Source organism: Muntiacus reevesi, chromosome 18 (genome assembly GCF_963930625.1).
Source record: "Muntiacus reevesi chromosome 18, mMunRee1.1, whole genome shotgun sequence".
Lineage (NCBI taxonomy): Eukaryota > Metazoa > Chordata > Mammalia > Artiodactyla > Cervidae > Muntiacus > Muntiacus reevesi.
In genome coordinates this window covers 1,004,807-1,031,186 of record NC_089266.1, presented here as the reverse complement: position 1 = coordinate 1,031,186, position 26,380 = coordinate 1,004,807, and the positions used below count along the sequence as shown (strand labels likewise).

Sequence of the window (26,380 nt, the reverse complement as noted above, 5' to 3'; positions counted from 1 at the left end):
ATTGGCAGTGCCAGGCATGAGAAGAGCAGCCAGCCAAATGAGGCTTTAGTGGGCAACTCTCCTAGTACGTGCGCGAGCTTGCTTAGTCGTGTCCAACTCTGAAACTCCATGCGCCGTAGCCCGCCAGGCTCCGCTGTCCAAGGGATTCTCCAGGCAAGAATACTGGAGTGGGTTGCCATGCCCTCCTCCAGGGGATCTTCCCAGACCGGGGATCGAACCTATGTCTCCTGCATTGGCAGGCAGGTTCTTTACCACTGAGCCAACTCTCCTCACTCTTCCTCATTCTTCCACTTCAAGTCCATAAAAATAACTACTTGCCTCTGATTCTTTACTAAGGAAGCAATTTTCTTTCTGAATTGTCCCCAAGTCTGGGGCACTCTGTGGCTTTTGACATTGCTAATGACTTTTATTTGTCAACACTTACAATAACGGACACATACAGGACACAATATTTTGTGTGTTTATGAAACACGATAAAGAACTCTCCTGAAATGACCACACAACTTAACATCGCGCACGCAGACGCCAGCACGTCCTCCTCGCCCACTGCACCTCCTCGCTCCCGAGGATCAGTTGGATGCTATTCACTGCCTGATTTAGAAAACAGTACCTGTGTACGTACCTTTAACTTATCACTTAGCTTTACTATTTTTATTTTTATACAAATAACCATGCTCTACGTAATTTCCCAAAACAGACTTTCTCACACAACATTGTTCCTAAGATTCATGCTCGATGTTTCACTTGCAGCTGTGTTTCCGTCATTTTCACAGCTTTAGTCTATTATAACTCATCTGTTAAGGGGCACTTGAACTTTCCCAGTTTCCTCCTCCAATAGCTGTGCTGGTGTGGACAGTCCAGTACACGTCTTCTGGTGTGTATTTATGAATTTCTGGGGCATATGCTAGTGAGCTGAACTGACAGTTCATAAATCAAATGTTAATCTCTACAGGATAATGCCACCGACATTTTGTATCCTCACCACAGTAAATGCACTCTTTTTCTTCCATACTTTCAATCACACTTGGTGCTGTCAATTTCCTATTTTTAATAATAACTTTCAGTTCAGTTCAGTTCAGTCTCTCAGTCGTGTCCGACTCTCTGCGACCCCATGGACCGCAGCACTCCAGGCCTCCCTGTCCATCACCAACTCCCGGAGTTTACCCAACTCATGTCCATTGAGTCGGTGATGCCATCCAACCATCTCATCCTCTGTCGTCCCCTTCTCCTCTTCTTTCAATCTTTCCCAGCATCAGTGTCTTTTCAAATGAGTCAGCTCTTCGCATCCGGTGGCCAAAGTATTGGAGTTTCAGCTTCAACAGCTTCAGTAAGATATAATGACTTCACGTTTCATGAAGTTCAGACTTTAATCTGCACAAGTCTGTGTTTCTTAGTGTATTCATACAACTCTATCTTGATCACCACTGCTAAATTCCAGGACATTTCCATCACCTCAAAAAGAAACCCCACACCCACTCGTGGTCATGTCCTCCCCCAAAGCCCCTGGCAACCACTGATTTCTTTCTGTCTCTATGGATTTCCCACCCAGGTCACGGCATATAAGTGGAGTCTCACCACAGAGGGCTGCTGTGTCTGATCTGTTTCTCTTAGCTCGCTTTTGTTGTGGCATGCGTCAGGCAAACAGTATCCCATCGTGTGGACGCACCACACTTGTTTATCTCCTTGCCAGCTGGTGAATGTTGGAGATTTTCAATGTTACTGGCGTACAGTTGCTCATTAACTCTCAACATCTCTCAGTCTTTTCTGGATCTCCGGCCCTAGTCCTCAATTCCTTTCTTGTGTATGTGTCCCTTCTCCTTATTTTTCCAATTAGTCTTCCAGAAAGTCTGTGTTTTCTAGCCTTCCAAAAGGATCAAATTTTGATTTTACTGCACTACAACAAACTCTGGAAAATTCTTAAAGAGATGGGAATACCAGACTCCTTATCTGCCTCTTGAGAAATCTGTATGCAAGTCAGGAAGCAACAGTTAGAAATGGACATGGAACAGACTAGTTTCAAATAGGGAAAGGAGTACATCAAGGCTGTATATTGTCATCCTGCTTATTTAACTTATATGCAGAGGACATCATGAGAAACACTGGGCCAGATGAAGCACAAACTGGAATCAAGATTGCCGGGAGAAATATCAGTAATCTCAGACATACAGATGACACCAACCTTATGGCAGAAAGTGAAGAGGAACTAAAGAGCCTCTTGATGAAAGTGAAAGAGGAGACTGAAAAAGTTGACTTAAAGCTCAACATTCAGAAAACTAAGATCATGGCATCTGGTCCCATCTATTCATGGGGAAACAGTGGGAACAGTGACAGACTTTATTTTTTGGGGTTCCAAAATCACTGCAGATGGTGACTGCAGCCATGAAATTAAAAGACACTTGCTCCTTGGAAGGAAAGTTATGACCAACCTAGATAGCATATTAAAAAGCAGAGACATTACTTTGCCAACAAAGGTCTGTCTAGTCAAGGCTATGGTTTTTCCAGTGGTCATGTATGGATGTGAGAGTTGGACTATAAAGAAAACTAAGCGCCAAAGAATTGATGCTTTTGAACGTGGTGTTGGAGAAGACTCTGAGAGTCCCTTGGACTGCAAGGAGATCGAACCAGTCCATCCTAAAGGAAATCAGTCCTGAATATCCATTGGAAGGACTGATGCTGAAGCTGAAACTCCAATACTTAGGCCACCTGATGTGAAGAACTGTCTCATTTGAAAAGACCCTGATGCTGGGAAAGATTGAGGGCGGGAGAAGAAGGGGACAACAGAGGATGAGATGGTTGGATGGCATCACCGACTCAATGGACACGAGTTTGAGTAAGCTCTGGGAGTTGGTGATGGACAGGCAGGCCTGGCCTGCTGTGGTCCATGGGGTCGCAAAGAGTCAGACACGACTGCGCGACTGAACTGAACTTACTCACTTTTTATTAAACTGTCTGCCTCCCTTGGCATCCATGACACTATCTCCTTTTGATTCTTCAGACGCCTCTCTGGTAACTGCTTATTGGTCTCTGCTGACTTTAAAAGAGAACTGCCCCATGCCATCTGCTCTTCCCTGGCTAAGCCCTCTTTTTAAAAGTCCACTCTTAGAGCTTTAAGTCCCCTTTTTGTTGGGGTGAGTTCCTGCTCTCTCTCTCTTTCTGTCCCTTGCACCCACGTCCAGACTCGGTCCAGCCGCAGGGCAGCCCCCTCTCTGAGCTGTCTCGTGGGCACTGAATCCACGTCCCAGCTAGCCTCAGCCACATCACCTTCCCCGAGTCTGCTGCTCCCTCAGCTGTTAGCCGCACCACCATGGAGTCTCCCAAATCAGAAACCAAGAGTTTCCCAGAACCCTCTTCTCTCACCCTTGCTGTCTTACCGATTTTCACTTCCGGGCCTTCACCTTTCCTCCCCTGGATTTTTACCAGCCTTTTCACCGGTCTCTCCTGCTCTACCTTTTTCTGTCTGGCCTCCATGCACCTCCTGGTGCTGCACGTGAACTGCAGGGATGACCCCAACGCCCAGCCACTCTGCAGGCTTAAGCTCTCCAGTCTTCGCTCCTGCAATTCCTTGCACAGAAGTTGTTTCAGGCCATTCTCTGAAAACTGTATTTGCTTTGGGTTTTTCAGTGATGGTCTAAAACAGTGGCTCCAACCTGGGCACCTTGGGCTTATGAAGCATCACGATGGTATCAGAGGACACAGGAAGAAGCCTGAGAAGTCCTCGGTTCCCAAAGATAGAGTCTAGAGAACGACAGAATGCTTTCTGTGGAAGCCCTTCCACACACACTCCCTTACAGAGGATGAGTTCTTCAAACTGTTCAGTTTCCCCGACAAGGCCACTGTGGTGTCACCACCAAGTCGCCCGTCTTGGCCTGACCCCGGCTTGGGGACCCCCCGATGTACTCGCTCACCAACTGGCCTTTAATTTCCTTTCAGACCAAAATCAGCATCGCAGGCCGTCATACCTCTATCCCACGCACACGTTACCCTGGCCCTGCTTGGAACTGGGAGGTCTGAAGCCTCGTATCAGTTTTGGGGTGTGACCTGTCTACATCTGATGTCAGACTGATTTATTATTGTACTAGTGTAAATCTAAATTTCACTAGAGGAAGATATATCAATAAAAGGATAACAAGAGGAAACGAAATAAGAAACCAAAATCGTGACAAATAATTTTGCAAGCCTTAAATGTCTGTGAATAATCTACAGCATTGAAAAGTACTTCCCCAAAGAGGATTACAATGAAGGAACAGATTAGGAGAAATGATATCAGTGTGAAAGAAAAAGATATTATTTGAGGTCAGAACCACCAGGAGCTTCGGACCTAGGAATTTGCATTAAAGCTCTCCTGTTGATTCCGATAACCAGCCCATTTGGGACCCACTGTTCTAGCTAACTGAGGGTGTGACTGAGGGCGCTTTCTTAGATAAAAGCACTGGGACCGTAATTTATATAAAGCATACAGTTCTGCTCACCATGCTCCATCTCGTTTCTACTGCGATTTTTTTTTTTTTTTTTTTCTGGTAAAAAGAACCCAATAACTTGAGATTGGTTGTTTCAAATGAATGAATAGCATCAACTTTGATAACCCTGAAAGGGTTTCTATGGTAACACAGAACAAAGGTAATAACCACCAGTTCAGCTCCCCAAGGTCTAAATAATCAACGTTGCTTAGCGATCTTAAGCTGGCTTACTTTTAATGGTTTTAAATGCAGTAAAAAGCAAAACGGTCAGTTCCAAGGAGTCAGGCAATATTACTACTAGAGTATATAACTAATTATGTGCTAACCCCAAACAAATATAGACTGGAATATATGGTTTACTCATGAAAGCAATTAAAATACATAAATATAATTTACACTGAGTCCACCACCCTGGCATGTAATTATCTATCTAATTAAACCACACAGTTAGGTGCTAGAATTTAACGTCCCTGAACTAAATACAAATATGGAAAGTCATTTTGGGATTTGACGCTCATTCATTTTCAACCAAATATCCACAAATTCATTTTAAATGCACACAAGAACTGCAACAGCTTCACCTAAATCAGTTTTCTACAAGCTAAACATCCCTCCTACACTCAGATGTGATTGTGGAACGACTTTGATCTTTATTCCCAAATTTATTGCTCCGTGTAATCCATGACAAAATATAATGTGATTTACTGTATCTCTATATGACAGCCCAGCAGCTGACAGAACTTAATAATTTAGCATAAGAAACAAACCTTCTGGCACCAAAGCACACACATCATAATGGGGGCTCTTTCGTATCAGTTTACAATGCAGCCTATACAAGCTGACACTAAGAACTTCAAAACAATTCTCTTTTTTTTTGTGAGCATTTAATGAAGGAGGTTTTTATGCCTTAAACATGCTTTGTAGCTGCAAGCAAAAATTTTGGAACATTTTGCTTTTGTTCTCATTAAAACAATGAGGGACTAGTCGCATGCTAATGTTCTTTTCTCAGAGAAAAGGACTCAGTTTCTTCATTTAATTTGAAGCAAATGAAGAACACAATCATGGGAATCTATAAACCAAATTTATATTTGGTTATTGTATACAAAAAAGATAGATTATATAATTGAGCACTATATATAATGAAGACAGTTACAATATAGAAAAAGAATAGATTAGATAATCAGGCACTCAATCAGGCAGTCAAAACCTGTCTTCAGAACTGAAGTTTCTCTGAAACTTTCTCTCTATGAACTCGGGTCTGCATTCAGGGCAGGAAATGTCAGAGCAGATGATCCTCAGGTCTCTTGCAACTCAGGATCTCCAGGATCCATTTGACTGCTTTTCAGAGGGTCATGGTGGCTTTCATGGTGGGGGCCGTGACGGGTCTGGGGGTCTCATACTCCTGAAGGAGGTGGCCAAGAGTGGAGGATGCTCCCAGATCACTTGCCCAGTCCCCGGAGATGACGAGTTGGTGTCTCAATAAGCAGCCTGGCCGCGAGGTCTGGCTAGGCTTCCAAAGCAGGGATCTCTGGAGTCTCACTCATTTCCTAGCGCTGGGGTTCTCGACAGAATCCCAATCAAGGAGAAGCCACTTCTTGTCGCCTCTCTGGGGTATTTGGTTATAAAAGACAAGTTATATTCGGTTTAGTCGTTTAGTCGTGTCTGACTCTTTGTGATCCCACAGACTGTAGCCCACCAGGCTCCTCTGTCCATGGAATTCTCCAGACAAGAATACTGGAGTGGATTGCCATTTCCTTCTCCAGGGGATCTTCCCCACCCAGGGATTGAACCTGGGTTTTCTCCACTGGCAGGCAGATTCTTTACCAACTGAGACACCAGAGAAACCCAAGTTACATCTCCATCACTTCAATTCAGAACTCTGACACCCAGTGTCTTCTTACAGGTATTTGAATGAAAGATTCTCATCAAGGTGAGTTACCACTGGGACATCCAAGACACCACCCACGCACTGCTGCTAACTGGCTGAACCCACCATGGGTCAGTCTGAGCCCCTGCTCTTCAAGTGCAGAAACGCAATGTCGCCGGAGCCCCCAGGGGGAGGAGCTTCTAATGTGCAGACAAAAGCCACAGCAGAGTCAGGTTCTAGAGCGTATTTTCTGTTACCCTGTGTTCTATCCTTTCTTGCATCTCCTTCAGGTCCGCACACTACCTTGCTCACATTCTAAACCAGCATCTTGACATGCTCAGCACCTATCATTTGTCACACACACTCAGCCCCAGTTCTGTAATCTCACAACAGAACTTGGAAAAACTCCAAGAATTCCTACTGTCTCTTGTTTGGAAAGATTATAGTTAATTGCTTCAGAGTCCAAAGCTACTAAAATCCTTGAAGAGCTTTTCTGATGAACTGTATGATTGGTTTTCAATCCACCCCAAATGAAGAACAAATAAAACCTTATATGCAAATGTGCCTCGAGCCAGGCTTCATTCCGGAGTGTGTCAGTGGACCCTCAATCTCCTAAAACGGCCATGAGCCTTCTGAATGTTTAAATACAAAAAAGTCAAAAGACGCGAACTAAATAATTTACTAGCCAAGGCAGGCAGAAACTAAATTTAAAAATTTTCCTGATTGGTCAAAGGTATAATACAAATGTTTTAACCCAAAATATACTCAAAAGCTATTCCCCTCCACTTGATTTACAAACTTTAAATATATTTGGTATTTAAATATATACCAAAATAAATTTGGTATTTAACTCTGCAGTGTTGCTTCCTCTTTATTTTGAAGTGAAAAAGTAAAAAAAAAATGTTTTCTTTGCACAACCTCCTAAAAAAATGTGCTTGCCCTTTTCTTCTACATTTGACATGGAATCTGCAGCTGCCAACAGGAGATCTTCAGGAACACACACCAAGAAGAAGCGCCACATCCTTCACGGCTTGGACCGAAGCTCCTGACCCTCCCTGTGATTCACGCCCCCTCCTCCCAGGTAGACACCGCCCCTGGCTGCATCCACTCTCTGCTTGTCTCCCAGTCAACTCTGACTTCAGAGCCAGACACCCAGGGTTTGGCCAAATCAAAGTGTCTCAGGTCAAGGAATGTGGATTTTATTCTGGGATGCCTAAGAGGCTTAGGAGCTGGCAGTGAGATGAGCAGCTGTCACGGGGGAGACGAGGCCCCAGGACCACAGGAAGGAACCAGAGGAGCAGAGCAGGAAGCTGAGCGCCAGTCAGGGCTTTGCTTCCAGCCCTGATGCAGCTGCAAGTGGCGAGGAGACGGGGAAGGGAAGGGGGTTATCCTAGCCTCGGGCCTCTTTCTGAAGGAGAAAGGTGCACTAGGGAAACCCAGAACATTGAACCAAAGGGGACGGCGGCCTTCGAACTCTTCACATGCTTACCTACCTGTCTGCCGTGTCTTTCACAAACACGTGGGCACCCAAACGCTGACACTCTTCAAGTGGATTTTCCTATAGAAACCCTTCATTTAAAGATGTTTAATTCTGATGTATTTTTCAGAGTGCAGCGGGGACAAACGAAAGATGCACTGAGAGATGTGACTGCCGGTGAACCACGAGCGACCCTCGGGACTGAGGGCTGGAGCCGCCCCGAGTGGAGGCGCTGGCCTCTCGCGCAGCTGCTCCCCCCGTGCTGTGCTCCCCCCTCAGAGTTATCGATCGCCGTGGCTTCCACAACCCACTGTCGTTCCTAAACAGATGGAGTCTACTCACCATCGTGTCCACCCTGTTCGGGGGTCCAGGGCAGCAGCCTGTGGGAGTGTGTGTGAGTGCAGAGTGTTTTCTGCCCCAAGGCGGCGCTGCCCCATTAGCCGCCACTCTCCCCCCCTCTCAGGCCTCGGAGACCCCGAGCCTACCTTCTGTCTCTGTGAGTTTGTCTGTTCTGAATATTTCATACAAATGGAATAAGATGATGTGTGTTTTTTAGTGTCTGCCTCTTCTCACATGCACAATATTTTCAAGGCTTATCCACCTTGTAGCAGGCATCAGTAATTCATTCCTTTTATGACTAAATAACATCCCATGGTATGGATATACCACATCTGTCCATTTATCACCATTAGGTGGGAACTGAGTTGTTTCTACTTTGTGACCACTGCAAATAAATGTTGCTATGAACATTTATGTATAGGTTTTTGCATGAACATGTGTTTTCAGTTCTCTTGGGATGTACTTAGGAGTGGGATTGAGGGGTCCTTGGTAATGCGATGGGCTTCCCTTGTGGCTCAGCAGTAAAGACTGCCTGCAATGCAGGAGACCTGAATTCGATCCCTGGGTTGGGAAGATCCTCTGGAGGAGGGCTTGGCAACTCACTCTAGTACTCTTGCCTAGAGAATGCCATGGACAGAGGAGCACAGCGGGCTGCAGTCCATGGGGGTCACACAGAGTCAGAAATCACTGAAACGGCTAAGCAGCAGCATGGTAATTCTATGCTTAACCTTTTGAGATTGATGCTTTCACACTGTGGTGCTGGAGAAGACTCTTGAGAGTCCCTTGGACAGCAAGGAGATCCAACCAGTCCATCCTAAAGGAAATCAACCCTGAATAGTCATTGGAAGGACTGATGCTAAAGCTGAAGCTGCAATACTTTGGTCACCTGCTGGGAAGAGCCGACTCATTGGAAAAGACCCTGATGCTGGGAAAGATTGAGGGCAGGAGAAGGAGACGACAGAGGATAAGATGGTTGGATGTATCACCAACTCAAGGGACACGCGTTTGAGCAAACTCCGGGAGTTGGTGATGGACAGGGAGGCCTGGCGTGCTGCAGTCCATGGGGTTGCAAAGAGTCGGACTCAACTGAGCGGCTGAACAACAACAACAGTGACAAGAGAACACCCAGCACGCCGCCGTTTTTAGAAAATATCCTGTAAAAAGGTTACGTTACATGAGAATGTTTTCAGGATATTAACTACATTACATACTGTCTTCTTCACTGAGGAAAAAAATAGTGAAAGTGTTAGTCGCTCAGTCGTGTCCAACTCTTTGCGACCCCATGGACCCCAGGCACGCCAGGCCTCCCTGTCCTCCACCATCTCCTGGAGTTTGCTCAAACCCATGTCCGTTGAGTCAGTGATGCCATCCAACCGTCTCATCCTCTGTTACCTGTTGCCTGCTTCTCCTGCCCTCAATCTTTCTAAACATCAGGGTCTCTTCCAATGAGTCGGCTCTTCCCAGCAGGTGGTGGCCAAAGTACTGGAGCTTCAGCTTCAGCATCAGTCCTTCCAATGAATATTCAGGATTGATTTCCTTTACATGAAGAACCCCTAGTAAGATTTTCTCTGAAGACTTCAATTCCAGGAATTTGAACAAGTGACTTTTAAAACTGTATTGCGTTGAATCTTTTTTTTTTTTTTTTTTTGCACTGAATCTTGTTCTAATTGTGATGCTCTCTTGACATTTGTTCCTAAAAAATGTAGAGTCAAATTCAGTTTCCCCTCAAAGAGGCAGACAAACCCAGCATTCATTGTTTTTTCACAAACCTGACCTCCAGCTTCATGTTGTTTCCTTTTATTTCCCTCTAGATTTGATTCCTTACTCTAAAAAAAAACTTGCATATAAAAAGCCATCTTAGAGTTTCTAATATTTTCTCCCTAAAGAAGTGAAAAAGTAAAAATGGAAAAAAATACCACCTTCAGTGAAGTTAAAGCCAGAAAATGCCAGAACTTCAAATGAACTCTGAGTGAAAAAAATGCAGGCAAGGTTCACCAGTGGATGATAAAGAAGTAGAAGAAATTCTGGGGAGATACAGGGTATGCACACAGACTCGAGTATCTCCTCAAGACAGCTTACATGTCACAGAGGGAACAGTGACTACAACAGAGAACCCGGCAGGCACCGCCTAACCAGGAGTCCAATGCTAAGGTCAGCAGTGACACAGCGTCGGACATCACTGATGCTACGCACTTGTGCCGGCACGACACCAGCTCCGTAGGATTCCCACCAAAGCACAGGCCCTCAGTCTGATCATGAAACAATATAAAATAAATCCAAAGTGAAAAACATTATACAAAATAAGTGATACTATTCAAAAGTGACAAGGTCGTGAAAAATAAGGAAAGACTGAGAAAGTGTCATGTACTGGAAGAGACGAAAAAGACCTGACAGCTAAGTACAACGGGCGACCCTGGGTTGAACCCTGGACAAGAGAAGAGGAACATCAGAGGGAAAACTGGAGAAAGTCAAGGAGGGTCTGCAGTTATTAACCAGCATAAATATAAACTATCTTACTGGCGTTAACTTCCAGGGTCCGTGGCCGCACCAACAGTAAATAAGATGCTGACCTGGGGAGAAGCTGGGTGATAGACGGATGAAAATTCTCTGCACTTTTTAGCAACTTCTTAGTAAGTGTAAATAGGAAGTTTTAAAAGCTTTACAAAGTCATCTTCTACCTTTTGATAAGTAGAGTTTTCATAATTACTGCTTGACATCCCCCCTAATATGTTCTGAGCTCTTTGCTTGCCATTTTCCGTCCCAATGGACTGCCTCAGAAATTTGTACCTAGTGTCAATTCAAAGATCATCTTCTCCATAAAACAGTCCCTGATTATCACAGACCTCAGATTTCCAGCGCTGTACCTAAGCTAGAATCTTATCATGCAGACATACACAGTTTTAGATAGACTGTCAGACAGGACTTAGCGACTAAACCATCGCCATCACCATACAGCTAGGTTCATTTATGCTTGTCTTTCTCACTATCACCACCATACAAAGCTTCCCTGGTGGCTCAGACGGTAAAGGTCTGTCTACAATGCAGGAGACCCGGGTTCAATCCCTGGGTCAGGCAGAGCCCCTGGAGAAGGAAATGGCAGCCCACTCCAGTACTCTTGCCTGGAAAACCCTGCGGACGGAGAAGCCTGGTAGGCTACACCACCAGGTCGCAAAGAATCTGAAATGACTGAGCAACTTCACTTTCTCTTTCACTTTCCACTATAACAAAAGCTCCCAGGAAACGGGGGAGGTTTACGTTCCCCGCCCTGATCAGCACTGAGCTAAGTGTATGGTAAATGCCTGATAGATACAGGCTGACTCACTCACCCACAAACTCAGGAAGCTGAAGCTTTGGGGGTTCACACCACCTGCTCATTCCCTCCTTTGACTAGGCGGCCATGAGTTATGGCCAAGGATGACAGTTCTAATACTTTCTTGTTCACCGGAACTCTCTAAAATGTATGGGGCTTCCTTCAGTTTAATAAGGTGATCTGGGTCTAATAAACACCATAATCTATACTGGAATTTTAACAATTAACAGAACTAGAGGCCTAAATTATAAATCTTTAAAATCATATTTTAAAATCTGTTAAAATTCCTCACCCAATAATAACAGGAAATGTATAATAATAAAAGCAACGTCACAAATAAGACTCAAAGCCACTGAGGTTTTATGAGATATTTTCCATGACCCAGCGTTGCTTCCTTAGACTGTCCGAGGATGTCTACTGAGCTGCTAAATTCGTGCAGTGGGAACAAATGTCTGTTCTCTTTGCCAAGAAAATACCATAGATGAATATTAAAAACAGCTCTGTTAGCCAAAATTCACATCTGCATGCACTTAGAAGTGTAGCTTTTCTTTCTTCCAATAATAATTTGTAATGCGTTGTGAAAAACTTTAAAAATGGCATACAGTACTCTACACCTGGCCAGTTAACTAGTGTTTCAGCCATAAGGACAATGATAAAGCCTATACTGTTACTGAAATGGATTAGTGTGCTTTGGATATACGCACATGTATGTGTTATCTATTAGGAACATTTTTGGACATATAGCTCAGTGCTCGCTCTGTCTCCATATATATATTCAGAAAATAAAATTCAAAACATACCCTAATGTAATTAATCAATTACAAAAGAAAATATTTTTAAGGGTATTATAATTTAAAATGGGCTTCCCAGGTGGCGCTAGTGGTAAAGAACCCGCCTGCCAATGCAGGAGACATAAGAGACAAGGGTTTGATCCCTGGGTCTGGAAGACCCCCTGGAGGAGGAGATGGCAACCCACTCCAGTATTCTTGCCTGGAGACTCCCATGGAGAGAGGAGCATGATGGGCTACAGTCCATGAGGTCACAAATAGTCAAACATAACTGAGATGCTTTAGCATGCACAGCACACATGCACATAATTTAAGACACAACAGTTAGATTTTTCTACACAATTATGGGAATACCAATACTTAAAAAACACTTCTCAACTATCAAACTGATGTTGTTTTTAAAAAATACATCGATTCACTGAAAATGACATTACAAACATTGATATTTTTCCACCAAATTTTCAAGGGTAGGAGAAGTATATTTTGGGTCTGATTTCAATATAGTTGTTTTTGCAAAAATTTTGTCATACTTAAGTAGTAGAGGCTTTCAATCTAATGCAATATTTAGAATATGTACATAAACTACTAATTTTAAATTACTTTAATGTTGAGAAAGAATGATTAATAAGATCAAGAATAGCTTGTACCTTAAAAAGAGGTAATTCAATGTATCTATTACATGCCTATAATTTATGGATATCATTGTTATTTAAAAATCATATACAGGTCTGAGGACACAATAAAGTAAACCGGGAAATTAAAAATTCTCTGGCCTCCAGATGCATTTTCTATGATTGATGAGACTTCATTTGGCTCTATATATTTTAGGTTTGTTTTGAGAAGTCATTTTTAAAAATTCATCACTCTAGTAATAAAATATGCTTCTGTGAGAAATAAAGTATGTTAACATAGGTTGCTTCACTGAATTAAAATTAATCCTCCATAGAGAAAACTGTTAAACAATACTTATCTGATTATATAGAAATTCCAAAGAAGCTACCCAAAAAGTAACTAGAGTAAATAAGTGAGTTTAAAAAGGTCATAGGGTACACAATCACTACCGGAAAACTCTACTGTACTTCTCGATAGTAGTAATGAAACAGCGAGAATGCTGAAACATGAAATGATTAGGTACAAATCTAATAAAATTAAAGCGACGTCTGTATGCTGAGAACTGCAAATCCTGATGAAAGACAATAAAGAAAGCTAAATAAATGACAGTAAGGTTCATGGACTGGGATACTGAGTATCATTAAGATTTCACTTTTTTCCAAACTGAGAAATAGATTTAATACAATTGAAAAGTCCCAGTAGGATTCTGTGCAGAATTCATTTCACTGACTCTAAGATCAAAAGAACTACCGTGAGCAAAACTATTCTGAAAAAGAACGAAGTTGGACAAACCATACTACTTGTCTCCAAGACTGACGATAAAAGCTACAGTAATTAAGACAGTGTGGCACTGGTGAAGGAAAGATATACGTGTCAACAGAACAAAATCTGAGAGTCTAGTATGCACACATGGACGGCCAACTGATTTTCAATAAAGCTGCAAAGATGATTCGCTAGAGAAAAAATCTTAAACAAACAGTGCTGACATAATGGAATCAATCTACATCTTGCACCAGTCACATGAGCCATAGAAACAAATATAAACTTGTAAAAGAGAACAGGAGAAAATCCCTGTGACATTATGATAGGCAAAAATTTCTTAGAAATGACACCAAAAGCCTGACCTTAAAAGAACAGATTGATAAACTGGATTACATAAATATTAGGAACTTCTGCTCTTTGAAAAATACTGTTAAAAGAATGAAAAGAAGCCACTGACTGTAAAAGTGTTTCCAAATCATAAATCTTATGAAGAATTTGTATCTAAAATACATTTAAGAACACTCAAAATTCAACAGTAAGACAACAAATAACTGAATATGAAATTAGAAAAACATTTACATAAACACTGTACCAAGGACAGAGGAGCCTGGCGTGCTGCAGTCCAAGGGGTCCCAAAGAGCGGGAGCCGGCTGAGCGGCCGACCACCACCTTAAAACACTGGGCTGAGGGGGCTTGCGGCGGCCAGTGCCTGACGCGCCAGCACCGAGACCTGTCTCGGGACGACTCCCGCCCGGGTCTCCGTCTTACCTTCTTCTCTTTGAGGCCAGACGGTCCGGGGTCCCTCGGGGGCTGCAGACTCCCAGCCTGCTCTATCTCGGGGGGGCCGCCACAATCTCCCCTCAGCCCCACCAGACGCCGGGCCTGACTTTCCCCGAGACCCGAGGAGTCTGAAGTCAGAGCAGCCCACGTCCTTTGCCTCATGGAGACCCAGGAGCCAGCGAGAGCGGGAAGCAGGCTCGGGAGAGGCACTGCTCCAGCTCTGCTCTGCCGCCCCTGGGGCACAGCCTCCCGCCCCGGCGGCCGGCGCTCAGGTGGGCGGCAGCGGCGCGGTCACACTCCGGCTGTACTAGCATCACGCAGGGCTGAGGACCACACGCCCTGTCCTGTGACTCTGCCTCCCAGGGGCAGGATGGGCAGGAGGCTGAAGATGCCCCAGGGCTTAGGGCCAGGACAACAAGCCGCTGGGGATTTCCGCACGTCACTGCTCAGCCTAGAGTGGTGATGATGAAGAGCATTCTGAAAGAACTGAAGAACGTAACTTGAAAGTCACAGATACACCATCTGGCAAAGAAATCAATGAGCACATTCCCTTTCCCCCTAAGTGCAAGCTTATCTTTGGCTTACTTCTCCTGTCATCTCAGGAGCATGTGCGCTAAGTCGCTTCAGTTGGGTCCGACTCTGTGCAACCCCATGGACTGCAGCCCGCCAGGCTCCTCTGTCCATGGCATTCTCCAGGCAAGAACACTGGAGCGGGTTGTCATTTCTTCCTTTAGGGGATCTTCCTGACCTGAGGATCTTCCTGACCAGGGATCAAGCCCATGTCGCCTGCATTAGCAGGCGGATTCTTTACCACTGAGCCACCAGGGAAGTCCACTCAGGCCCTTTTTAAATTCCGTGGCTTAGGGTCTGTCTCTCCTGCTGGTATGTGAACTCTGCAAAGGCAGGAATCTCTGGCTGTTTGTTCACTGCTATAGCAAGCCTCCAGGATCACTACAAACAGGGTAGGTATCAAACGCTAAGGCATTACAAACGCGCCATTGCCTGCTAATCGCCCGTAGCATCCGCGCTTCTTTTTTTAAATAGTAACCCTCAGCGCACGTGCTCACAAGTCCCTGCTCCCCTGCAGTAGCCCAGGACTAGGATTCTCCAGCACGGTGTGATGGGAGTGAGAGGCAGCTGCCGTCCCACTTCCTAGAGGCACATCGTTTGTCCTCGTCCTCCTTGCCCCTTCCCGCTGCTTGCACACGGGCGACGGCAGAGGGAGGCTCCACACTGGAGACGACAGAGCCACGCCACCATGACCTCCTGGGACGGAACCATTGGCTCCCACCCTGAACCAGACTCCCAACCTCACCTGTCCACGGTTTGGGGATTCTTTTTTACAGAAGCTTGGGCTCACTGTAAAGAATATGGAGAAGACTTCATACAATTTTTCACTTTTGATTTATCAATATAGTGAATTACACTAATAGCATTCTTAATATCAAGCCATTTTTGCATTCCTGGAATAATCTCATGTGGCCATGGTAAGCTGTTGTTGTTCAGTAGCTAAGTCATGTCTAATTCTATGCGACCCCATGAACTGCAGCGATCAAGGCTTCCCTGTCTTTCACTATCTCCTGGAGTTTGCTCAAACTCATGTCCATTGAGTTAGTGATGCCATCCAACCATCTCATCCTCTGTCGCCCCCTTCTCCTCCTGCCTTCAATCTCTCCCAGCATCAGGGTCTTTTCCAAAGAGTTGGCCCTTCGCATCAGGTGGCCAAAGTACTGGAGCTTTACCTTCAGCGTCAGTCCTTCCAATGAACATGGAAGGTTTATTTCCTTTAGGATTGACTGGTTTGATCTCCTTGCTGTCCAAGGGACTCTCAAGAGTTTTCTCCAGCACCACAATTCAAAAGCATCAACTCTTTGGCACTCAGCCTTCTTTATGGTCCAACTCTCACATCTGTACATGACTACTGGAAAAACCATCCCTGTGACTATATGGATCTTTGCTGGCAAAATAACGTCTTTGCTTTTTAATACTCTATTACACGATGTTTTAAATGCAATACTAACCTCTATTGCCTAATATTTTATTGGATCTTTTTACAATATTCATGAGTGAGATTAATTTGTGTTTAGAGGGATATCATTTTCAGGTTCTAGTATTGATACTATGGTAACCAGAAAAGATTACTAGATCAAAAGGCATAGATATTTTTAAACCTAATAACATAGGTTAATGAAGGCTTTGAGGAACATTGTAGCAATTTATACTCAGTAATAGCACTTTAGAATATTTATTCACTGCACCCTTGGTATTTTGTACCCTTATTTTAAAACAATACTCAGTATTATTTATAGTAATAGTAACATGCTTATTTGATATATGAAAAGTAGCTTCTTGTCTCAGTATTTCCTTGATTACTTGTGAAGACACACAGGTTTATTTCAGCCAATCACACTTTTCCTGGTCATATACATTACTATTATTTTTTACTGTATCTTGTATAGTACTCAATTAAATTAACTGACCACTTAAAATGATATTTAATCCACATGATACTGCCTCACCCAGAATAACTGCTTTCCTTTCGTGATGAACGATGGTCAGAACGAGACTTGACTCTCGGCCCAGGGCCGTCCACTGTCCTGTGCCGGCTCCTCCGCAACCTCAGACCCGACACCCGACACCTAAGGCCCGTCTGCCCGCCAAGCGCTGTCGTCTCACACAGGTGAACACACACCCAGGAGCCTTCGGGTGGTCCACCGGCGCCCACCCCTCAGTCTGAAGGTCACTTTTCTGAAGATGGCAGATACACTGGTCTATCTTTAGCAGCTTCTCAAGTCAATAACTACCTTTTGCTGCACTGATCTAAGAGATTTTTTCCTTCATTCTATGTAAAAAATTTTCCCTCAAGAACATCCAAAAGGAGAAAGCCAGCAGCTTCTGGTGAAGGGCGGCGCTCCCCTCTCTTCTGGTACAGTTAGCACGTTAGGAAGTTAGGCCACAGGATGAAAAGGGGGGCTTGGAAATTTTAAATGCTTCCTTTTAAAACAAACTGATTTATTTATGACTCTAGATGTTATTTTCAAATAACCCCTAACATAAAATATGCTGTCTTTCAATTTTCTCCTGGTAAGACAGCTGTCTAGCTTAGGCACGCAAGACTGTGATCTGCTCTCCGGACTTGCTAGAAAGCAGGGGTGCTCTGCGCCGGGCAGCAGGGTGGAGGGAGGAGGTGCAGAAGGTCCTCGGAGACCAGGCACGCCCCCTCCTCCGTCCACATGCCAGACTCCGCAGTCCCACTCACGTGGGGGTGGTGAGACCTTGACCATGTAAATATTCAAGCTTGAATGATGACAGACATGCTGCTACTTCTGCTTAATAAGCAAACACCCCAGAAACGACTCCAGGGTTTACTTCGTGGAATCACTGTGAAACAGGTGCATCACATGAGAATCAGAAGCAGGAGAGACCTGGAAACCGGTGTAAAACTGAGCCTCGAAGGGATATACAGCTCCTCTCGTTACATGTGCTAGCCCCCATTACCACCCAAAGAGGGCTTACAATTGAGGCAACTGAAGATACTTTAAAATTCTAAATGTTAATAAGCAGAGTACATCATGCAAAATGCCGGACTGGATGAAGCACAAACTGGAATCAAGATTACCAGGAGAAATATCAATAACCTCAGATATGCAAATGACACCACCCTTATGGCAGAAAGCAAAGAGGAACTAAAGTGTCTCTTGATGACGGTGAAAGAGGAAAGTGAAAAAGCTGGCTTAAAAATCAACATTCAAAAAATAAAGATCATGGCACCCAGTCCCATCACTTCATGGCAAATAGATGGGGAAAAAATGGAAACAGTGACAGATACTATTTTCTTGGTCTCCAAAATCACTGCAGATGGTGACTGCAGCCATGAAATTAAAAGATGCTTGCTCTTTGGAAGAAAATCTACAACAAACCTAGACAGCATATTAAAAAGCAGGAACATTACTTAGCCAACGTATAGTCAAAGCTATGCTTTTTCCAGGAGTCAAGTACGGATTTGAGAGTTGGATCTTAAAGATGGCTGAGCGCCAAAGAATTGATGTTTTGAACCGTACTGTTGGAGAAGACTCTTGAGAGTCCCTTGGACTGCAAGGAGGTCAAACCAGTCAATCCTAAAGGAAATCAGACCTGAATACTCATCGGGAGGACTGATGCTGAAGCTGAAGCTCCAATACTTTGGCCACCTGATGTAAAGAGCTGATTCATTGAAAAAGACCCTGATGCTGGGAAAGACTGAAGGTAGGAGAAGAAGGGGATGACAGAGGATGAGATGGTTGGATGGCATCACCTACTCAATGGACATGAGTTTGAGCAAACTCTGGGAAGACTGGCGTGCTGCAGTCCATGGGGTCACAAAGAGTTGGACACCTCTGAGCAACTGAACAATAGATATAAATGAACACCAGATCATCACACTCAGATTATGAACATGCCCAAAGTTTTTCACTGTGTGGATCACAACAAACTGTGGAAAATTCTTAAAGAGATGGGAATACCAGATCACCTGACCTGCTTCCTGAGAAATCTGTATGCAGGTCAAGAAGCAACAGTTAGAACTGGACATGGAACAACAGACTGGTTCCAAATAGGGAAAGGAGTACGTCAAGGCTGTATATTGTCACCCTGCGTATTTAACTTATGTGCAGGGTACATCACACAAAATGCCAGGCTGGATGAAGCACAAGCTGGAATCAAGATTGCCAGGAGAAATATCAATAACCTCAGGTATGCAGATGACACCACCCTTATGGCAGAAAGTGAAGAAGAACTAAACAGCTTCTTGATGAAAGTGAAAGAGGAGAGAGAAAAAGTTGACTTGAAACTCAACATTAAGAAAACGAAGATCATGGCATCCGGTCCCATCACTTCATAGCAAATAGATGGGGAAACAATGGAAACAGTGACAGACTTCATTTCTGGGGGCTCCCAAATCACTGCAGATGGTGACTGCAGCCATGAAATTAAAAGACGCTTGCTCCTTGGAAGAAAAGCTATGACCAACCTAGACAGCATATTAAAAAGCAGAGACATTTCTTTGCCAACAAAGATCCATCTAGTAAAAGCAGAGACATTACTTTGCCAACAAAGATCCATCTAGTCAAAGCTATGGTTTTTCCAGTAGTCATGTATGGATGTGAGAGTTGGACTATAAAGAAAGCTGAGTGCAGAAGAATTGATGCCTTTGAACTGTAGTGTTGGAAAAGACTCTTGAGAGTCCCTTGGACTTCAAGGAGATCCAACCAGTCCATCCTAAAGGAAATCAGCCCTGAATATTCATTGGATGGGCTGATGCTGAAACTCTAACACTTTGGTCACCTGATATGAAGAACTGACTCACTGGAAAAGACTCTGATGCTGGGAAAGATTGAGGGCAGGAGGAAATGGGGATGACAGTGGATGAGATGGCATCACCGACTCAATGGACATGGGTTTAAGTAAGTTCTGGGAGTTGGTGATGGACAGGGAGGCCTGGCATGCTACAGTTCATGGGGTTGCAAAGAGTGGGACATGACTAAGCGACTGAACTGAACTGAGTTTTCCAAGTTTCTGTCTGTGCAGGTTTTTTCTTTTGTATTAGATTAACTTATCGTTACGTTCAGAGGCATCCCTAGAGCCCATCACAACAAGCTGAGGTGCGCACGCCCAGGAAACGCCAACCGGAAGCTGACCGACGAGTGTGGAGCTCTGCGAGGGTCAAGCTGGATGCTGTGTGTCGATCAGTTTTTGTAAATTTGAACTGTTTGAGAATAACATTTAATTAAAAATTTTAAGGACACAAACTTCACCTTCTTTGCAAAGGAAAAACTTGGGGAAAAGATCAAAGTAAAAAGGACAGAATTGAGATCAGAATCCATTTTAAGTCAAGATGACAATGTCTTCATAAGTTAATATTAATCATTTAATTATAAATCTCAAAGGTTTAAGTAGTTTCTGTGACCTTAGCTTTGGATAATTATACCATATGGAGCTTTTCTTAAATTTGAAAAAGATGCTGAGTTGTTGCTTCAGGCCTTTTGGTGACTTTCGGCTGGCAGAATTCCAGTATGGTCCTTCAGATGCCATTAAAATTATAGACCAGGAGCCCGAGCCTGTAAGTACCATGTCAATTTCACAAGAGCTTTTAAAATTCAGTACAGTGTGCAAAATGTGTGATGTGTTCATATATTTTAAGATATCAAATTGTGGAGCTTAAAGCCACTACTTATACTGGAGATTTCACAAAGGACCTGACTGAATACACTAAATACAAATAACACTTTTGTGTTTCATAAAATCAAAGGACAAAATTAAAAGGCAAATACCAAAAATACTTGCCACAAAGAATTTTCTCATGCTAAACACGAAGTTCATACAAGGTGATCAGAACAATGTAAGGACATCAACTGCAGAGAAACAGAGAAAGGACATGAACACGCAACTCTCAGGAAAGGAATCATGACCAACGGATCTGTTATAAATATCCAGTCTCACTCTTAAATAGGAAATTAGAATCAATAAATGTTTGTCACCAACACCCTGCCCCCCAAATTAGAGTACTAATACTAAGGACTGGCTATATGAAACAGATATTCTGTGGGGAGAAATATAAATTAGTATACATTGTTGAAAAGCAATTTGACCCTGTAATTCAACTGGGATCGTAAACTAAGGGGAAAAATGGAAATGTTGACAAAATTTTTAGTATGAAGATGCTAATTTTTGCATCAATTTAGATAACAACTTTTAAAGCAAAATGTTTAAAAAAAATAGAAGAATCTCGGCCTGGGTGTCGCACCGAGAGGCCCGCCGCGCTGAGGCTCTGCCGACCGGAGAGGACAGGGAGCCTTCCCGGGGCAGAGACCGGCTGGCAGGAGCAGGGAGGCGGCCCCAGGACCGCCGCAGTCCCCGCGGTCAACGGAAGTCGGTCACAGCCGCATCGCAGCCGCAAGCATCAGGGTCCACGGCCCCGCCAGGCGGCTCCTCCTCCGCTCCAGCGTCTCCAGGCATTTCAGCCTAAACCCGACTGCCGCGCTCTGGGGACCAGGCCTTCCTGCGGCGCCCCGTCCTCCCGTAGCGCCCCCGCCTTCCTCACTGCCCCCTGTGGCCGCGCTCAGTCCACACCGCCGCCCGCAGCGCCCTGCCCACGGTCACAGCCATCCTCAGCTCCAAATCCTGGACCTTCCTCCCGGCCATTCTTCCGGATTTTGCCACATCCTTGATAAGCGGCCTTTCCAAACCGCCTCCTGCTAGTTCTAGGAAAATGCACTTTTCTCCTCCTCTCTGTCTCCTCCCGACTTCACCAGTCCTGCAAGTCTGGTGGTTTGGGGTATGACTCCCAGCCCCAGCGCTGCAGCCCCCGCTCTGTCCGGCCCTCCTGAGGCTCCTCCAAACCAGATTGCTACTGGGCCTGAATGGAGCGCACCCTCTCTGGGACCAGAGGCCCCGACAGGCGCGCTCATGAATGCTGAGCGCAGGACTCGCACGGAATGGCTGCCCTCTGGGCCGACTCAGACGCGCCTCCTCCGGCAGGGTCGCCACCGTACCGCACCTCGAGGCGCCCTGGGGGCCTCCCGGACTGACCCCTCCGCTGCGCTGGTCATGCCAACGCTGACGGAAGAGCCTAACAGCCCCGTGGGTCCCGACACTTCACGGCGAAGGAGCCCTGAGCGCCCCGGGGTTTAAGCTCGGAGCTAAGGCCAGCGCCGTGTGAGCTCAGCAGGCCTGCTGGTCGGGCCCGGCCAGAACCGCGCCGCCCGGTCGCCTCCCAGCCACCGGCAAGTCCGTCACGGTGCGGCTCCGCGCCGGCCCCCCAGCCCCGCGCGGCGGCGCCCAGGTGAATCTCAGCTGTCCCGGACGCCCTGATGAGCGCGCCGCCCCCGCTCAGCCCGTCCTGCGCGCCGCCCCTGCCCACGGGCCCCGCAGGGTCAGGGTCTCTCCTTCTCGCCTTTCTGCCTGGTTCCCACGTGCTGGGATGACGCCTCAGACACAGATGTTCCAGAAGTACCGGCCAAATAAACTACGGGCGGTCCCCAATACTACTTTATCTATAACGTGTATATCCGTTAACAACGCATATAAACCTGTACTTGAGAACTTGCCGCTATTACTGAAAAGAGCCCTTTAAACCGTGGAGGCCTGATTGAAGAGAACGGAGGCCTCGGCTGCCCGTGTTAAGTCTGGCTTCACCACCTGGAGTTTAACCCTCGGGGCACACGGTGCCCAGGCCACTGAGGCCTGCGTCCTTGGAGACACTCCGTCCGGCGGGCAGCGTGAGCGGCGGGGCGGGAGCGCTGTCCTCATCGGCCCCCTGGCTGTGGCCAGAGGCTGAGCCGGCCCCGCAGCAGACGCCCCGGCCCGGACACTGCGCACTCTGCCTCAAAGCTGACTGCGCTGCTCTGGCGAGATGGCCACCCGGGACCCCACTGGGTGCACGACGGCCCCGCAGCCGGCCGTGTCCCTGAGGCTGCGACGCGCCCCCGCCTCTCAGCAGAGGGACCGAGGCCGTGTGCCCGCTGGCTCCAGCACCGCCCTACAGCCGCTCCGGATGACCGGCTCACAGCGCCCCCTCTGTCCCCGGCCGCCCCGACACGTCTGAGCCCGAAGCAAACCCCGAGCCCCGCTGCGGACACCCGGGCCCCAAGGGGACGGGGCTGGTCGCCACCCTCCGTGCCCCTGGCCACCCCAGCACGGTCACCTCCCGCCCGCGTTCCCGCAGTGGCTGCACTGGTCTCCCTGCGTCCAGCTCTGCTCTCAGCGGGCGTGCTCAGAGAACTGTCAGCCGGGACCCACCCCCGCCGCCGCGGCTCACAGGGGCAAAGCCCAGGCCTGTCCAGGGCCTCCACTCAACGCCGAGCCCACACACTCCTGCCCACTGTGATGCTCGACAGCACGCGCGTCTTTGGTCACTTGGCAGGGGTGCTCCGTCAGTCCCTCCCCGGGAGGCAGGGGCGAGTTGGAGAAGCCTGACACGCGCACCCGCAAGGCTTATAAACTGGGAGGACGGCTCCAGGCCACCCCTGAGAGGCGCGCCCGGAAGGCAAGGCGGCGGCCTGGGCCTCGCGCGCGCCGGCCCGCCTCCCCCCGCCCGGCCGCCTACCTTCTCCAGCGTCAGCTCCGTCTCGGCGGCGTGGGTCTTCTTCAGCTCGAGCCTCATCTTCTCCGACTCGGCCTTCAGCTTGCTCACCGCGGCCTCGTGGTCCCGCGCGGCCCTCTGCTTCTCCTCCTCCCGCAGGAGCCCCAGCTCCACCAGCTGCTGCTTCCGCTGCGAGTTCACGCTGACCAGCTCCTCTCTCAGCCTGTGCACCTGCGCCTCCATGTCCGCGAGCACCTTGGAGGGAAACGGAGAGGCTGGGACGGGGTGGGGAGGACGCGCGCCGCCAGAGGCCGGACAGACGCGCGCCGCCCCCGCCTCCGCCTCCGCCTCCGGCCCGCCAGCCCCTCCTGGCTCCGACGGAAACGCCACCCGAAATGTTTCACCCCTGACAACGCCTTTAGTTTTGTTTCAAATACCTTTGTAAATGGAATATTACTTGGTTCTTCTGCAACTTGCTTCTTCAAGTATTTGGCATTATGTTTCTGAGATTCCTCAGTACTTGCTACTCAATTTTTGTTTTTATTTCATTGATTTCTGCTCTTATTTTTGTTATGTCCTGCATTCTACATTCTTGGAGTCTTTTTTTATTCTTCTAATTTCTTATCTTGGATATTTCACTCATTTATTTTTATCCTTCCTTCTTTCTTGATTTATAAACTTAAGACTATAAACACCACTCTACTGCTGCGTAAGTTTAACCTCTTAGATACACGGTATTTTCATCATCATTTAATTCAAAGCATTTTTAACTTTCGTTTTTATTTTTTCTTTGACTTATGACCTGTTTAAAAGTATGTTTCTTAATTCCCAAACACGTGGGCATACTAACTTCCCAGGGTTGTCACAACAAAGTACGAAAAAGTGGGTAGCTTTAGACAGGTTTACTCTCTCAAAGTTCTAGAGGCTACAGAATTATCAGGCTGGACTTATTAATTTAACATCTCTGTTCCATTCTCTGTCCACTCATTATGAACTCACACAGATGTAAATTAGATCTTCCTATTTTTTCATTTCATGAATTTCTCATATTTTCCATCTCTTTTCCTCTCACTTACATTCTAGGCATTTTCTGCATGTAATTAGATCTGAAATCCATACAGATTCTGAATTTCAGTTGTTTTGTTTTTATTTTGGGGAGTTTATTCTTATACAAACGTGTCCGGTGAGTTTTAAATGCCTTTAACCGCTTTAGTAAATAACTTCAAGTCCTTTAAAGTCTTTCACTTTACGGCACATACTAACCATGACTCCTCGATCTGCGGTTGATGATTCCAGCATCTCGACTGCTATTCAGAATTTTTAAGACCCTGGGTTCATCATGCTTTGCTTTTTGTCACACTATGTTGTTATTCTTTTCAAACGCAGGCTCCTATCTGATGGGACTGGAAGTGGTTCTCCAGCCGCCATCTGACCCTGATAAACCCTGGAGATGTCAGCGTGTCTGGATAGCTTTAGAGCAAGTTTTCAGCCTCGTATCCCAGGGCACACTGAGGTGGGAGTTCAGGCATCGGATGTTCATGAGCACTGGCTTGTAGGCGTGGATTTTCAGGGGCACCTCACTCAACACTAAGGTTGTTTCTAGTTTACTGGTTTCTTTTTTTTATTGAAGTACAGTTGCTTTAAGGGCTTCCCCAACGACTCAGTGGGTAAAGGATCTGCGCGCAATGCAGGAGACACAGGAGACCTGAGTTCGATCCGTAGGTCAGAAGGATCCCCTGGAGAAGGAAATGGCCACCCACTCCAGTATTCTTGCCTGGAAAACCCGTGGATGGAGGAACCCAGTGGGCTGCAGTCCACGGGTCACTGCGACAGTCGCCTTATAATGTTGTCGGTTTCTGCTGCGCAGCAGAGGGAACATGTACATACATATACACGTTTATATGCTGGTGTTTAGTTGCTGAGTCGTGTTCAACTCTTTGCAACTCCATGGACTACAGCCTGTCAGACTCCTTTGTCCATGGATTTCCCAGGCAAGCTCAGATGGTAAGGTGTCTGCCTACAATGTGGGAGACCCGGGTTCGATCCCTGGGTCGGGAAGATCCTCTGGAGAAGGAAATGGCAGCCCACTCCAATACTCTTGCCTGGAAAATCCCATGGTTTGAGGAGCATGGTAGGCTACAGTCCATGGGGTCGCAAAGAGTCAGACACGACTGAGCGGCTTCACTTCACTTTCACTGGGGAGGCCCTATATACATGGCCCCTCCTCTTCAGATTTCTTTCCCGTTTAGGACACCACAAGAAACAAGTAGAGTTCCCAGTGCTGCGCAGCTGGTTCTCATCCGTTATCTGTTTAATACGCGGTGGTGCGCACAGCCGACGCCGCTCTCCCGGTTCTCATCCACTATCTGTTTAATACGCGTTGTTGCGCACAGCCGATGCCGCTCTCCCGGTTCTCATCCGTGATCTGTTTAATACGCGGTGGTGTGCACAGCCGACGCCGCTCTCCCGGTTCTCATCCACTATCTGTTTAACACGTGGTGGTGTGCACAGCCGAGGCCGCTCTCCCGGTTCTCATCCGTGATCTGTTTAATACGCGGTGGTGTGCACAGCCGACGCCGCTCTCCCGGTTCTCATCCACTATCTGTTTAACACGCGGTGGTGCGCACAGCCGACGCCCTCTCCCGGTTCTCATCCGTGATCTGTTTAATACGCGGTGGTGTGCACAGCCGACGCCGCTCTCCCGGTTCTCATCCACTATCTGTTTAACACGTGGTGGTGTGCACAGCCGATGCCGCTCTCCCGGTTCTCATCCGTTATCTGTTTAATACGCGGTGGTGCGCACAGCCGACGCCGCTCTCCCGGTTCTCATCCGTGATCTGTTTAATACGTGGTGGTGTGCACAGCCGACGCCGCTCTCCCGGTTCTCATCCGTTATGTTTAACACGCGGTGGTGCGCACAGCCGACGCCG

General features: G+C 46.5%; 1 protein-coding gene across 5 annotated transcripts in view; it reads right to left on the bottom strand.

The window, feature by feature from the left end:
* Nucleotides 1-26,380, bottom strand: part of CEP112 (centrosomal protein 112) — a 306,787-nt gene that overhangs the window by 77,996 nt on the left and 202,411 nt on the right. For 4 of the 5 annotated variants that reach the window (XM_065908690.1, XM_065908692.1, XM_065908695.1 and 1 more), the window contains one exon: nucleotides 23,475-23,705. The exons of the other annotated variant lie outside the window; for it this stretch is intronic. In XM_065908690.1, the coding sequence (XP_065764762.1) occupies nucleotides 23,475-23,705 (231 nt within the window). The remainder of the gene's footprint in view (nucleotides 1-23,474; nucleotides 23,706-26,380) is intronic. 5 annotated transcript variants of the gene reach the window in all.